Source organism: Vulpes vulpes, chromosome 13, assembly GCF_048418805.1.
Source record: "Vulpes vulpes isolate BD-2025 chromosome 13, VulVul3, whole genome shotgun sequence".
Classification (NCBI taxonomy): Eukaryota; Metazoa; Chordata; class Mammalia; order Carnivora; family Canidae; genus Vulpes; species Vulpes vulpes.
The window spans coordinates 40,750,820-40,763,708 of record NC_132792.1 but is presented as its reverse complement, the minus strand read 5'-3'; the positions used below and the strand labels follow the sequence as shown (position 1 = coordinate 40,763,708).

At 40.9% G+C, this 12,889-nt stretch overlaps 1 protein-coding gene and 1 long non-coding RNA gene across 12 annotated transcripts; one reads left to right on the top strand and one right to left on the bottom strand.

Moving 5' to 3' along the window:
- Positions 1 to 2,118: 2,118 nt before the first annotated feature.
- On the bottom strand, positions 2,119 to 11,331 carry RBM12B (RNA binding motif protein 12B). Of its 11 annotated transcripts, none has more exons than XM_072734328.1 (5): positions 11,122 to 11,327; positions 10,756 to 10,849; positions 8,458 to 10,665; positions 7,680 to 7,727; positions 2,119 to 7,028 (listed from the first exon to the last, which is right to left on the bottom strand). In XM_072734328.1, the coding sequence occupies exon 5, from the start codon at positions 6,998 to 7,000 to the stop codon at positions 4,016 to 4,018; it is 2,985 nt and encodes a 994-aa protein (XP_072590429.1). In that variant the 5' UTR covers positions 7,001 to 7,028; positions 7,680 to 7,727; positions 8,458 to 10,665; positions 10,756 to 10,849; positions 11,122 to 11,327; the 3' UTR covers positions 2,119 to 4,015. The 11 variants fall into 11 exon arrangements, with proteins under 11 accessions (XP_072590429.1, XP_072590428.1, XP_072590432.1 ...); XM_072734327.1 differs by having other exon boundaries at positions 8,458 to 8,574; positions 10,031 to 10,849; positions 11,122 to 11,325; XM_072734331.1 differs by having other exon boundaries at positions 8,458 to 8,574; positions 11,122 to 11,319.
- A 164-nt stretch (positions 11,332 to 11,495) lies between these two features.
- On the top strand, positions 11,496 to 11,951 carry LOC140595164 (uncharacterized). Its single transcript, XR_011996578.1, has 2 exons — positions 11,496 to 11,677; positions 11,797 to 11,951. It is a non-coding gene; the product is annotated as an uncharacterized lncRNA (long non-coding RNA).
- Positions 11,952 to 12,889: the final 938 nt, after the last annotated feature.

Here is a 12,889-nt window from a genome sequence, read left to right as displayed (position 1 = left end):
TCAGCCTGAATCTGGTTTAAAAATGAAAAGTGCTATCATACTAAAGCATTATACACAGTACTACAACTTTTGGAAAGCTGTAACTTGGTGGAATGTTGCCTAAGAAATTATCATGAAAAACCCTAAATCATTAAAAGTATAAAAATTGTACCAAACCACCATCTAATTAATGAAAGAGGATATAGTTACTTTTATTCCTTAAAATAATCCATTTAATCGGAGCCTTTCAGCATGTCCAGTTCTTTTTCTTCTTTGGATGAGGATTGTACTTTTGACATTTCATCGATACCAGTTAGGCATATAAAAATTATGAAATTTATAAAATCATTTGGGATAACCACAAGAAAATTATTCATAACAGAAAAATAAAGGCTTTCTAGAAAGCTTTTTGACTTTGTTATTCATGATTCTGTTCTTAACAAAATACTGCTTCCTGAGAATAGTCCTAAGTGATAAAATTACTTCAGTACTTTTTAAATAAAATATGCAAAATGTTTTAAAACCCTAAATGAATTAAGACACTGAAGGTATCATTGCATTTTTATTTTCTCAGTATTTAACTGCGGTGTTGTAGCTGGGAGGAAAAAAATAAAACAGGGTTAAAGTACTTCTCTTGTTTACAATAGCAGTTCACTTGAGATTAATTGCCCTATCTATAGAGTTAAAACAGTGCCTGATACATAAAGCAGTCAGCAAATAGTTTTGATATAAAATGTATGCTCAAAAAAAAAATAATAAAATAAAATAAAATAAATAAAATAAAATAAAATAAAATAAAATAAAATAAAATAAAATAAAATGTATGCTCTGGGGCACCTGGGTGGCTCAAGCTGGTTAGACATCTGCCTTCAGCTCAGGTCATGATCTCCAGGTCCTGGGATTCAGGCTGCGTCGGGCACCCTGTTCACTGCAGAGTCTGCTTCTCTTTTTCTCTCCCTCTGCTCCTTCTCCCTGCTCATTCTCTGCCTCTCTCAAATGAATAAACTCTTAAGACAAATAAACTCTTAAGTAGAATAAACTCTTATTACATATAATACTTTCAGCAATGTAAACTTTCTTTTAGACCAGACTTAGGTTGGCAAACTTTTCCTTAAATGGCTAAAAAGTAAATATTTTTATAATTTGTGTGCTGAGAAAATCAAGGCTATTACATAGGTACTTATGTAATCATTTAAAATGTGACCACCTTTAAAAATGTAAAAACCTCTTTCAGCTTCCTTGTAAAAAAACAAAAAACAAACAAAAAAAAAAACAAAAACAAAAAACCAGGCAACTCGACTAGTTACTTAGCCTATAGGTCTCCATTTCTTACCTCCAAAATAGGTTTATTAGGGTTTTGAAAATAAATGATATAGTTAATTCATAATTATAAATCATAAAAATATAGTATCTAATGCATCTCATGAATAACTAGGATTTAATGTAAAGATGGAGGTGACAGTCACTGCTTAGTAGATGATCTGTGAAACAAGAGCTAGACAGTATTATCAGTAAGTGATAAAGGTACACTCCCAAAGATTGTTAACCATCTCTTGGTTTGTGAACTATTATTTTTCAGATACCTTCTGACAAAACTGTTTGGCTATAAGACAATTAAAATGCTGCTGGGTATTAAACCAAAGAACCAGTATTGCTCCTAGTAGATCTGGGAATAGGAGAGAGGAGGCAAAACTGGCTGATATAGCTGATCCTTGAACTATGCCAGGGTCAGGGGCGCTGACTGCTGTGCACTTGAAATCTGTGTTAACTTTTAATTACCTCAAAACCTAATAGCATACTGTTGATCAAAAGCCTTACCAATAAGTTAATCAACATACATTTGTATTGATAAAATCATAAAATATTTAATGTTGTCTTTATTGAAAAAATTCTATGTTTAAGTGGACACCTGCAGTGCAAACCCAGGTTGTTCATGGTCAACTATGTTGATGGGTGTAGAATTTAGTATTCTGTGTTTGAAATTGGTGATATGCTTGGTTAACTGGCTCTCCAACATGGAAAATGCTGATTTATTGCATTTGCCTACTTCCACGGCGTAAGTAATCCTATCATGGCCATTTTAAGTTATTAACATGCCACCGAAAGCAGAGCTAGGAAAAGCTGTGCAAAAATATGGTCTTTTTCAAACCAAATTACCAGTTTATTTATTCTACTAGCAATTATGTTCACTGTAATTAAACACACAGAAACTTGAGTTGGTTTCTCTTAAATCACTGAATATTCATCCAAAATGATAACAAATGGCTAAGTACTGACAAAGTATTCTACTTCTGCAATATCCTATTAAATGACTAAACTACCACATATAGATGCAAATTCTATTCTTATTTGCTCAAAATGGTAAACTTCTGGATCACAGAACTGAGGAAAATTTTAAAATTACCTGGTTTTAGGTAAACTATAAAAGGCCAACCAAAGTCAAATCATATTTGATAAATAATTTTTAATTAGAAGTCTGTTTATAATGTTATTATCCAAAGAGAAGCCCTGGATATATAAAAACTTTGAAAGTCACTTTTTTTGTCTTTTATGAACAATGAGCATACTAATTTTGTTTTTTAATGGTATTTTTAAAGCAAAAATGGAGGTGAAGAAAATATTGATTTACTCTTCAAAATATTTTTAGCATGATCTTACTAAGATTAGAGGTACGATTTAACAAAGTTAATAAGCAAAAGCGTTAAGAGCATGAACTGGAGTCAGTGGTCTGTCTGGCTGGAAATTGCCTCCATGATTTCCTAGCTAATCAGGCAAGTTACTTAACCTCCAAACTTCATTATCTCATTTGTGAAATAGACAGGAATAATATTCCATACTTCTTAGGGAATATTTAAATTGAGATTATGCATATAAAAGCACTTTTACTGCACAGCACACAGTAAGTGCCCAATAAATGTTAGCCATTAATATTATTATGGGTATTAAAAAAATAAAATCTAGTAGTTGTAAAACGCCCACACTAAATATCAAATAAGTCAAAATTCATCTCATAAAAGTCTGATTATATCTAGTTATTGAGCCTCCGGATACAAAGTCTTCAAATTTAAAATTGAAAACCTAATAAAAAATACAAGTTAAATGAATCATCACTAAATTCTACCTAAAAACAAACTATATCCATTTATCAGATTCTTCCCAGCATAAGCCTGAATGTTCCTGGTACCTGTAATTACTTTTTGTCTTTTAAGTATTTTGAGTTAATCTTATCAGTTTGGTTGATGAAATGTGGAAGAAACCACAGAACTACATGTAGCACTCTATGCTATTATAGTAGGGTGTTTGGCCGATGCAGTCATAAATACTGTCTAAGGTAGCTTTGAAAACTTCACAGAAGAAGCTATAATTCTTTTTTCTTCTTACACAAATACAAGTAAAGTTAACTGGTTGGTCTATCCAGTTGCATTTTTTTTTTATTATTTTTATGAAACTTTCCAAAGTTATGAGCATGGAAACTTCAAGAATCTCCTAAGCTTTTTTACATAAGTAAACTTGAAATTCACAGTCTGTCCATTTTGAGCTATGTATAATTAATGGGAGGCTTAACACAGTAATATCTCAGACAAAGAAGAGGGCATTAGTTCCGCAGGCAGTTAGCAATAAAAATGCTAAACCTGAACAATGAGTCACTGACCATTTCCTTATACAGTAGAAGATGTAGACTACAGACTGGAAACAAAGGGAATATAAAACTCCTCTTCCCCCAGTACAGCTCTGCTATACAAGTCTTGAGGTTTACCCATGACATCAACAAAAATGAACACGCTCGGGGAATTTTCTCCCCCACTGTCCAGAAAAAGGGCATATATAATTTTAAATTAGAAAAAAGCAAATGGCAATTTGCAAGCAAAAGAAAACCAGATTCACATTCTAATATTTACATTTGTTCTATTCACAAGTCGTAATTAAAATGCTTTTCATCAGATCATTAAAAATAAACACTTAAAAAAAAAAAACCAAACAAATGCATTTTACTGCATCAACACTGCGGGGAGCGAAGTGAACTCAGAAATGCTCCCTAGAGCAACATTAACTTAACCTTGCGAGGGCCCACTGGCCGGTCATTGAGATCTTTGATAGCAGCCATGGCTTCGTTATAGTTTATCATGGCGACAATGGCCTCCCCTGTAGGTAGTCCTTGCTCGTTATACTGTATCGAAACGGAATCCGGCAGGATTCTGTAACCATGAAAAAAGTCTAGGATTTCATTAACATTAGCTTTAAATGGAAGATTCATTATCTTAATAGGTGTCACTCTGCCTGAACTACAATTTAATTTGGGGTCAGGCATAAATCTCCCCTCAGGAAAACTTCCCAAACTGCGCTTTCCAAAATCAAACTTGCCACCTTCTGGGCGACCAAAATTCACAAAAGGGCGATGGCTTCTGAAGTCATCGGGTGGACTCCGGAACTCCTCACCGGGAGGCCGGAAGGGGTCGGGAAGTCTCGGGTCCTCCTCCAGAGGTTCCCTGGGGTCTTCTTCCGGGAGCCGCCTGAAGTCCTCGTCAGAGGGGCCCCGGAAGTCTTCCTCCTGCGGGCTCCGGAAGTCCTCCTCGGCAGGCTGCCGAAAGTCTTCGTCAGGAGGGCCTCGAAAATCTTCATCTGGCGGGCGCCTGAAATCCTCCTCGCGGGGACGCCGGAAATGCTCCTGCGGCGGCCGCCGGAAGTGTTCCTGCGGCGGCCGGCGGAAGTGCTCCTGGGGCGGCCGGCGGAAGTGCTCCGGGGGCGGCCGCCTGAAATGCTCCGGGGGCGGCCGCCTGAAATGCTCCGGGGGCGGCCGCCTAAGGTGCTCCGGGGGCGGCCGCCGGAAGTGTTCCGGGGGTGGTCTCCTGAAATCCTCCTCGGGAGAACGCCTGAAATCCTCCTCGGGAGAACGCCGGAAGTCCTCCTCGGGAGGTCGCCGGAAGTCCTCCTCGGGAGGCCGCCGGAAGTCCTCCTCGGGAAGTCGCCGGAAGTCCTCCTCGGGAGGCCGCCGGAAGTCCTCCTCGGGTGGTCGTCTCCATTCCCCCTGGGGAAGCCGCCTGAAGTCGTCCTCAGGAGGCCGCCTCCAGTCCTCCTCAGGTGGCCGCCTAAAGTCTCCCTCGGGGAGCCGCCTCCAGTCCTCCTCGGGGGGTCGCCTGAAGTCGTCCTTGGGAGGCCGTCTGAAATCCTCCTCGGGGGGCCGCCTCCAGTCCTCCTCTCTAGGGTACCGGAAGTCCTCCTCTCTAGGGTACCGGAAGCCCTCCTCCCAAGGGCGCCTGAAATCCTCCTCGAGAGGCCGCCGGAAGTGCTCCTCCCGAGGGCGCCTGAAGTCTTCGGGAGAGCGCCTGAAGTCCTCTGGGGAATGCCTGAAGTCTTCTGGAAGGCTCCGGTCAAGCTGCCGGAAGTCCGCCTGGGTTTGCTTGAAGCTGTCCAGCTGCCTCAAGTCCTCTTGCTGATGCCTGAAGTTTTCTGAGGGGCCAGCGGAGTATAGTGGTGGGTCACTGGAGTCAAATGAATGGGAATGGTCGTCTCTGTCACAGGACTGCGAATGGCCTTGCATTCTCTCCGTGGACATCAAGGAAAAGCCTACGCCAAACTCCTGCATCTGTGCCTCAGATATCAGTCTCAACAATACCTCTGTCCCCAAGAATCTCCGCCGGTTTAAACGCTCAGCTTTCATGGCCTGTTCTTCTGTTTTGAATTTCACCAATGCTTCTCCCAGACCAACTCCTTTGTCATCATAAAGTAAGTAAATATCATCCTCTCCAAGAGAAAAGTCTGCAAAGAACTTTTGCACTTCAACTTTTGTAACATCAAAAGGAAAATTTCTTATGTATATACACAGTTTCTGGCCGGGATAACCTTCTTGAGAGTATTTCTGTGAAACATGTCCAAGCCTCTCTTTCTCTACGGACACTGGTCTTTTCTTTTCATAACATTCAATGAACTTCAGCATCTGTTTTCTAGAAACAGGATCAATATGAACTGGACGATATTGTAAAACAGTCTTATGTAAACCCAAAGCGCTGTTATAATCTTTCAGAGTTTTGAACATCACAAAGGCATATCTCGTTCTTCTTTCATCCTTATATAAAAACCTAATCTGTTCATTAGTCAGATCAGTATCTCTAAAGAAATTTCTTAAATCTCTCTTGTTAATACTTAGGGACAGATTTTTTAAGTGAACATAAAATCCAAGAGGAGAACGAGAACGTGTTCTTCTGGGAGATTTTGAATGAGATCGTTTTCGAAAATGCCGATCATTAATTCCTCTTGGCGGAGAATGTTCTTCAGTTCTCATAGGAATGTCAACCTCCTTAACTGCATTACCACCAAACTCAATCCACTGTTGTTCTGAGCCTTGCATTACTTCTATGAATCTTGAACCCATAAAACTTCTATGACATTTAAGACCACCTGAAGCATCAATACATGAAGCAAATTTTACTATGGCATCACCATTATTTCGGCCATCATGATGTTTTAAGAAAATTACGCCATCCACACACAAACCAGAGAAAAAGACACGTACATCATCTTCATTTACTAAATAAGGCAAACCTCGCAGAAACAGGTAAGGATTCTCTGCCTTCAATGGCCGTGTCTTTCTTGGCCTTAAATCACCATGTCCTGTACCGTTAGTATGAAACCCAGCATCTTGATTAATTGGAGAGCCATATCCAGAATTACTTGCTTCTTCTTTAATAGCCTCGACAAAGTTAGATAAGCTGCCAGCCCCTGACGCCCCAGATCCCGGTCGCTCTCTTCCTATGCGATCAGTTCTTCTCATTTCTATAGTCTTCTGCATTTCTGCCTTACTACTAAGAAAGAGCTCTACAGATGAATCCTTGATAAACCCTCCTGAACGACTTATGGCACGTCTTGCATCTTCATCTGTTGCGAAAATAATAAAAGCCTCCCCAATTTCCCCTCCAATTATATGCACTCCTCCATCAGGAATAGTCAATCCCGTGAAGAAGTGACGAATATCCACAGGCCCCGCAATAAAAGGAAGCCCCAGTAAACGGATGACTACAGCCATGCTGAGCTCAAACCACAGCAATAATGACCTGCAGACAAAAAGGTACACATAATAGCAAGTCTTATTTTTGAAGTACCTTATCCCCAACTAAACTTAATAATTACTTGGTTCCTACCTTCTTCAGCATTTATAAATGAAAATAAGGTATGATACATAATACCTTATTATGTAAAAATATGTAAAACTTTTTGTATCATAAATACAAAAAAATATGTAAAATTATGTATATGTAAAAATACAGTATCTAATCTCTTAAAGAAACCTCCCATCTAAACATACAAATAAACCAACTATTTCAAAGAAATATTTCATATCACCTATCCTATACAATATAAGCATCAAAAATATCAAATAATCTTTGTAAGTCTGCCAAGCACTGCTTCACAACAAGACCAAACTATTTTCAGACTCACTTAGAAACCTTAAAACCTTCTCCTAAAACATGAGAGCGAGCCTTGTGGGTTAAAGAATTTTACTAACCAATGATGAGTTTTACATATTCAAAAAGCCATCTATGGTCAGTACATAATTTTTGCTTATGATAATAAACTGTCTACCATTAGTATACATCACTGGCCACACATAAAGTACAGAAGCCATGTGTACCTACGTGTCCTATTCTACTTTACATTTTTTTTGTCAAGCTTCTGTGAAAAGCCTTAAGCTCTGGATATCTTACCTTTTTATAATTTCTTGGAGACCTGTTAATTCTGTAAAAGCAACTTAACTGTGGAAAGAAAATGAAATATAATTAATCCTTGGACCCTGTAATTGATCTTAAACGACACCAGATTAGGATATTCCCTTCAGAATTACCTACTAAGAAGCAATATAAGGAACCACAACTATGGGCATTACAAAATGGGTCTTCTTTGGTTCAAGGGAAATTAATCATCCTTCAGCAAAAATGAAGTTCAAATTCCAAGTAGGCATCTGCAAATTATTTAAAAACAAAAAAACTTCTGGAAATTGAATGGCTCCTTGATTGGAAGTGGCACGAGGAAAAAGGTGTATAAAGGTTATAAGTTTTTATTAGTGTTGGTTACATGGGTGTATAAACTTATCAAGACTAAATGAATACTATACTTAAGTTCTGTGCATTTCACTGAATATAAATTTTACATGCACTTGCACTGTTCTACAAGTAAAATGACAACTTAGAAACACCAAAAATTCCCAAAAGCCTTCTATCACTTCCACTTGTGAAAAGGCCAAACACTTAGCTCATTAAGTCCAACTCTCTTGCAATTTTCCACCCTTTTAAAACATAAGGCCAAATCAAACTAATAAGGCAACCATTCAAAATGATAGACACTAACGCTTTGAATTCAAAAACCGATTTCTAAAGCAATAGACTCAAACCAATGGCTACAGCTCACACTTCCAAACATGGAACCAAGTTTCCTGATTCTAATATAATCAAGGCAAATACTAAAATACCCCTAAAACAGGAGTACCTGGGTTGCTCGTTGGTTAAGTATCCAACTCTTGGTTTTGGCTCAGGTTACAATCTCAAGGTTGTGAGATCAAGCCCTGCAATGGGCTCAGTGCTCAGCACAGAGTCTGCTTGGAACCTAACAAATAAAATCTTTAAAAAGTAAAAGAAAAATAAAATACCCCTAAAATAAAATAAAAACTCAACTACTGCTACTCCTTGTCCCAAACTTCTAAAACAATTACTATTAAAATTCATCTGAAGCCAAATAGGAAGTGTTCAAATATAGAATCTTATTACACTAACAAGCTTATTCCATTTCAAACTGTCCTGCATTGAGAAAACCCAAAAGACAATGTAGAAAATAGAATAAAAACACATTTATTTAGAATGTTTAGGGATTATCAGTATTTACTGCTGAACAATCTTAACTTAGTCTTTTGTTAAGGAAATTTACATCTATTATTTTCAGAGATACCCAAAGTAACAATATTTAATACAGTCTTCCTGAAAACGTTTTTAAAAGCTGCTAAATTAATAATTATAAATTTATGTTTTTAATGTGCCAATAAATGTTTTAATTCAGTATTTACACTTATGTAAGACATAGTCTTTCAGGTCTGCAAGGTTTATTTTCCTTTGAAAATGGTCCACTGATTATAAACTTTTTAAACTACAAGCCAAACTAAAATATCAAGAAATTACTTGGCATATCTTATACCTGAATTATCAATGCCAAATTGATACAGAAAATATTAATGACATTTACTATTATATTTACATCGTACATTGTGGGGGTATATGGAAAATCTGTTTCATCTGCTCCATATTGCTGTAAACCTAAAAAACTGCTCTAAAAAATGGTCTATTAAAAAAAATCCACACAGTACCAAAAACAACAACTAAGTACAAGCCTGGTTCTTTCAACAAACCAGTATCCACACCAATATTTAAAGAACTACAAATGGCTTTGGAATAGTTGTCCCCACTAAAATTCCAAGATTCCTTCCTATGCAAACTAACTTGGCTCCTTTACTGTTAAAATATTTTAGAAAGTAAGATACATTAAGATTTGTCTCTCCCTAAACTTTTTAAAAAATATGAGATTTACCCTGAGAACATAAATATATCTACAGATACTCAAGGATATTTAAAGAATAACCTGTCAAATTCAAAAAATTTCTAATTTATTCTCCCTCGCTTACAAACAGTATTTTAACTAAATGGTTCCATGAGTACAAATGTTATGAATTCCAATTCAAGCAATTTAAAATATTTTTTTCTAATTTGCCACATATTAACACTTCTCTGTCCTTCAAAGGGTAGGGAAAATGTATCATTTTATCCCTCAACATTGACACACCTGAGAGACCACCAATAAGAGACTAGTTCTCAAAATGAGAACTTTTCCTGTGGTTCCCATGTTATTTCCTTAAGTAAATTCCCTAGAAATTCTACTCTTAGCACATGACACAACTGAAATACACAAAATACACTAAAGTACACTGCACTTAAATTTCTTTCCACTTATGAATGCAACACAAGTATTTTTGCTACTGTGTTGATATGAAGACAGGGATGTTAGAACTTCTAACCTGTGAAAAGATGGGGGTGAGTCCTTAAAAACTCCTACAAGGGCAAGTCACTGATTTAATAAGCTCAATTTTAAATCATTTTGCTGATTTTATCCAGGATTCATCCCACTTGGTCACCATTATCACTAAACACGAAATCTGCATCTTCTGATCAAGCCTGATAGGGAAAGAGATTAAACTCAAATAGGTATTATCTCAGATCCGTTTGATTTTAACTAGCAAATAACAAGTCATTTTCCAGATATGGTAGGGGGAAGAAAATGACTATCCCTTAAAACCCAGAGTTATGGTGAAATTCTAAATGCAGGAGTCTCCCCTGCAGAAAATAATCTAGCCCAGTCCACGATTATGTGTTTATGAAGATCTGCCTTTTATCCTTTTAATAATGTAGGTGGTTAAAAATAAAAACCAAAGGCATGATGACGACACCGAGCCATAGTCCTTAACGGGAACTGCAAACGAAGACGAATCCACACGGCACAGGATTTCCCAGAACATCCATCATCGTCAAATGGGGATCATCCGCAGGCATCGCTTCTAGAGCCCAAAGCCTTTGTCCGTACTCCCAGGGGTCAGGGCTTCCTTCCTTCGCGCCAGGCCGAAGTTGCTACGTGGGTCCGATGCCGTCGCCAGACCTTCGGCCAACATCAGCCTTCCAATTAACCTGGACCGCCCAACCTCCGCGCCCTTCCGTCACGCCGTCCCAAGGGCACACTGCACCCTACCTCGCCCGGCGTGGACCGCCCCGCTCCTCACTCCAGCACTGGCCGCTCTCACGCCAACGGCGCCGGGCCTCCAGCGCTCCTCTGCCACCACTGACTACGATGACACAGCAAAGAATAAAAAATTACCTAGGACATCCTTCGGCGAGCTTCGCTCGCAGTTACACTGGGAAGCGCGCCCTCCCCGCCACACGGAGGCTGCCGGGAGCCGGGGTTCGGCAGGGAACGAGGTGCCCTAACGGCAGAGGCTACGCCAGCTCCTGGCGCGGCGCCGGCCCCGCCTTTCCCTGAGCTTCCGTCCCGGCGCCAGCCCCTCCCCAGCCCGACGCCCCGAGGGGAACTGCTCCGCGCTCGGCAGTAAACACACACCGCGGCTGCCGAGTCGGACGCACGCGGCCGGGCGCGGGGGGCGCTCCTCGTCGCAGCAGCCTGCCCGGCACAGGTGGAGCCCTCAGTGAGCCTAGAAGAAGATGGCGCCCACTCTCCCCTCCGCTCCGGACAAACGGACGTACAGTCTGTCTGCCCATGCGCTCTCCAGGCGTCCCCTACCGCCCCGGCGCCCCGGCCGCGTCTGCGCACGCGCCCTGCCGTTGGCTCGCTTCCCGTCGTCAGGGCGAGGGAGGCGGGACCCGGGGGCGCCCCGGCCCGCCCCGCGGCGGCTGAGCTTCTGCGCATGCTCAGGCTCCGCCAATCCGGCGCCTCCACCGGGGAGAGGCGAGGCTCTCTCGGCGGACCCTGGAGCCCGCTGAGGCGCCGGCGGGCGGCGGGGCGCGGGGCTTCCGGCAGGAGCCGCGAAAGCGGAGGGGGCGGGCGAGTCCTTCCGGTCCTCACCTCTGCCGTTACTGTGCGACGTGAGCATCTTCTGAGAGGCCCTCACGAGACCTGCAGGGCACGGAAACGTCAGTCGGCCTTCCGTGTGGGGCAGGTACAGGGCCGACGCCCTGGGGGCTGGGGACGCGCGTGCGCTCTAACGCAACTCATAATTTTATCCACTCTAGTAACTTTATGAGGCGCTGTTTTACGTTTGTTGTTCCTACTTTGCAGTTTTTTGCAACATGAGGACACACCACCCTTGAAGAACGCTAAGCGGAAAGTACAAGTACAGGCGTGTTCTCTGGTGCTGACGTGAGAGGAGGTGAACTTCGGCTTGATTTGATGCGACTCGATTCTTTTCGCAAATAACAAAGCACCCCACCAGTTTTGTGACTCCGTGGTGTTTTTTTGGGTGGAGTCAAAGCTCACTAAGAAAGCAGAAACTAAAAAAAAAAGAAAGAAAGCAGAAACTAGGTCTTGAAAATACTATCGGGAGATGGGGGGAAAAAAGTCTTTAATTCCTCTGATACTAGTGTGAGAAAGAGGAAAAAAGGTTCACAAGTGAGTAAAAGGTAGTTCCTGGAACGAGAGCCAGCGTTTACTCACTCGGGCAAATTATTAAGCGCCTCACCATGCCTCAGTTTCCTCATCTGTAAAATGGGGATGATAGTAGCATCTACCCCATGGAGTTGCCATAAATATTGAATGAGTTGATATATCTAGAACCCGAGACTAGGTAAGTATTAGTGGCTTGTTTCAAACGTCAAGGCGATCCATACACAAGCAGAGGATGGCACTTTGGGAACCTGGGCTGATTGAGTAGATAACACTTACCTTGATTTTTCCCCACAGTTTAGGGTTTGGCCCTAGGAGAACCTCACCTCAAAAGTTTATGGAAGGCCTGCTCTGTGGCAACGCCTGTGCATTATCTCATTGTATTCTTACAACTACTTTCAGAAGTAGGTGCTATTATTTTTCGTATTTTACAGATAAGGGAAACTGAGGCATAAAGGATTGCATAGCTTGCTCAAAGCTATGGAGATAGTGCAAGGTACAGCCAGGAATTGAACCCTGGTCATTTGCTCCAAGAGGCCATGGAGAGAGGATTCTGTCCTTTGAGGCAGGCTCCCTTTAAACAAGTACACAGAGCCAACACTCCAGAATGTCAATATTGTCAGTATTAATTCACAAGAAGAATGGTAATTCAGTGGTAAAGTTAACCTGAGATCAACTCTGGCTGGCCAGCCACTTTCCTGACCTGTATATGCACTCTCTCTGAAGTCAGATGTTCAGAGTTGTTTGCTAATCATGGAAATTGAACAAG